The sequence below is a fragment of the Trypanosoma grayi genome (assembly GCF_000691245.1).
Source record: "Trypanosoma grayi strain ANR4 Tgr_578_V1, whole genome shotgun sequence".
NCBI lineage: Eukaryota > Euglenozoa > Kinetoplastea > Trypanosomatida > Trypanosomatidae > Trypanosoma > Trypanosoma grayi.
The window spans coordinates 6415-9443 of NW_008826197.1; the positions used below are offsets into that span (position 1 = coordinate 6415).

General features: G+C 63.2%; 1 protein-coding gene across 1 annotated transcript; it reads left to right on the forward strand.

Moving 5' to 3' along the window:
• Positions 1-230: 230 nt before the first annotated feature.
• DQ04_05781020 (hypothetical protein) lies at positions 231-2804 on the forward strand (the record flags this gene model as incomplete). Its single annotated transcript, XM_009314380.1, has 1 exon — positions 231-2804. The coding sequence occupies one exon, from the start codon at positions 231-233 to the stop codon at positions 2802-2804; it is 2574 nt and encodes an 857-aa protein (XP_009312655.1).
• Positions 2805-3029: the final 225 nt, after the last annotated feature.

Below are 3029 nucleotides of genomic sequence, written 5' to 3' on the forward strand. Positions count from 1 at the left end.
CTGCTGGGGAAGGTGGGAGGTAACTGTGGGGAGGGAGGCCGCCATTGCGGCTGCAAGTGTTTCTGCGTCGATACCGCTGCCTCTCGCACCACGAACTGCGTGTCGCTTCCCCTGTCTTCCTGTTCGCGTGCTCTCCCCCTCCCGCCCCCATCTTGTTTCCTCTCCCTCTGTTGGTGTCGCGTGCGCGCCTACTGATTAGTTGAGTGCAAACTCTGGTAGATTGGAGAGGAATGCCATCGAAGAAGAAGTCGACGGCGCACGACGCTGAGAAGGCCGAGGCGGCGCGACAGGCGGAGCTGCGCAAACTTGCAGAGGAGCAGGAGCGGCTGCGCAAGCTCGAGGAGGAGGCTCGCCAGCGGCTGGTGGAGGAGTGGAGCCGCGCGATGGACGCCCACCGCCAGCGGCAGATGGACATCCAGCGCGCCATCACCGAGCGTGAGCTGCGCCTTGCCTTCGAGGTCCGTGAGGAGGAGCTGCGCGACACGATCGAGCAGAAGGGGTGTGAGGTGCGGGAGCTGCGCGCGAGGCTGAACGGGCTACAGCAGGGCACGAGTACAATGCAGCAGGAACTGGAGTCCACACTGCGCCGTGTGTCGATGCTTGGCAACGAACTCGAGCTCTCGCAGATGAAACTCGTCGAGACGGAGGCTCTGCTGGAGAGGAAGGACCGCGAAACCCACGCGCAGTTGCGGGAGTTGGAGCATCTCCACGACGCCGAGGTGGACGCACACCGCGCCCTGAAGGTCGAGCACGAGCGGCTCCGCCGCGCCTACGAGGAGCAGCAGGCGCAGCTGACGCTGCTGCAGACGTCGGGCGACTCCGGCGACCTCGACGCGCGGCTCGCCAGCGTCAAGCCGCAGAGCTCCGACGCGGAGACGGCGCTTCTGCTGAAGGTGCTGCACGAGGAGGTGGAAAAGCACCGCGAGGTGGCGCGGCTGCTGCAGGCGGAGCTCGAGCGCAAGGGCCGCGACGACGAGAAGGGCAGCGTGCTCATCAGCCTCCTTAACTCGCAGCTCGAGGCGTCGCGCGACGAGTGCAAGCGACTACACGAGACTTCCACGGACCGCCGCCGGCAACTAGAGGCGGTGCAGTCGCTCCTCGACAGCGAACGCGACAGAACAAAGTCGCTCCACCGCGACCTCGACACGGCTTACGCGGAGGCGACCGTGGAGCGGCGGCAGTTATCGCTCGAGATCGGCGTGCACACAGCACAGGTGGGCGAGCTCACCAAGACGCTGGAGCGCACCAGCGCCGAGCTCGCAGAGGTGAAGGAGCAGTTCGACGCGCACCGCGCCAAGGCGACGGAGCGTGAGCAATACGACTTCCAGGTGAATGTCGCGCTCAAGGGCGAGGTGGAGCAGCTCAAGAAGGACCTCGCGCGGACCACGGAGGAGCTGCGCGTCGCCGGCGATGACGCCTACACAAAGAAGGCGCTGCTGCGCGCGGAGATCGACAGTCTCAAGACACGCCTGCAGAAGCTGCAGGAGAACGCGGAGAGGAACGAGCGTGAGTCCTTCGAGACAATAGCGGTGCTGCGCGCCACATCAGAGCGGCTGGAAGAGGAGAAGCGCACACTCACGGAGACCACAGAGGCGAATACACGCAAGCTGCGCGACGATCTATTGACAGTGTGCGCTGAGCGCGACGCCGCACGCGCGCACGCCCAGGAGTTGCAGACGCAGAAGGACGCCGTCGAGAAGGACCTATTCGAGCGGCTGCTGCGCATGACGGCAAGCCACGACCAGCTGCACGAAGAACTGCAGCGCGTCACGTCGCGCTACGCCGGGCGCGAAAAGGAGTTCCTCGAGAACGCCATCTTCCTCAACGCGGAGAGGGAGACGCTGCGGGCGAAGGTGGAGGAGCTCAGCGACACACTGTCACAGCGCGCGCGCGAGCATGCGCAGCACGTGCAGGGCATCACCGACGACCTTGCCGCTCTGAAGACGCGCGCGGAGGAGCAGCTGACGGTGCGGCAGAGGGCGCAGGAGAAGGAGGCGGCGCGTGCCACCAACGCCGAAGCGGAAGTGGCGGCACTGCAGCAGCGCGTTGCGGAGCTTGAGGTGCAGCTGGAGACGAGGCAGCGCGAGCGTCAGCGGGTGGAGCAGCTGCTGAAGGGTGAGGCGCGCGAGCTGCGCGTCGAGCTCAGTGCGGCAAAGCGCTCAATCGAACGCTTTGAATGTGCCCTCGGTGACGCCTCGTACAAGTCGCTGCGGGAGGCAAACGACAGTCTGCGCCGCGACTTGGAGCAGCAGCGCGAGAAGGTGGCGGTGCTGAATGACACTATTGCATCTATGAAGGTCGAGTCCACCATCATGGAGAGCTACAAGGAGAAGATGCTCTCCGACCAGAACGAGCAATACGCGCGACGTATTCAACAGCAGGAGAAGATGCGGCAGGCGATGAACCCGTTATTCTATGAGCTGCGCTCAATCGTGGAGAAGAATGGGCTTGCCGGGCCGCTGCGCCGCGACCTCGACGCGTATGACGAGCAACTGCGCCGCTCACGCCCACCCGCACCGCCACCGTCTGAGAAGCGCATTTCACCCCAGGCGTCTGCCGAGAAGTCGGCGGCGGCGGCGGCTGTGGCGGTGATAGCAACAGGAACAACAACGAACGCCAAGGGTGCGGCGCCGTCTGCAGAGGAGAGATACTCAACGTTGCCTGCCGTTGCGCATCCGAGGAGGTTGTCTGGTGACAGCTGCGATCGGACGCACTTTGTGCCGCAGAAGCCATCAACAGCACAGCCGCAACAGCAGTTTCCAAGTATTTTCGGCAGCTGCACGCGTGGCGAGGGCAGCTCGTGATTTGCTCATACCTTGTAAACACGAATGTATTCCCCTGTGTTCCAGGGAGGGTGAGCGGCAACAACAATCAACGGCCGAGACAGATATAGGGAGGGGAAGCTAGAGAGAGAGAGAGAGTGAATGGGAAGCATGCTCCTTATTTGTGGAAAAAGTGATGTTCTCATTTTGGCTCTGTGTGAGTGAAGAATGTAAATGAATGCCCGGCATGCTGTTTTTTTTTTTTTT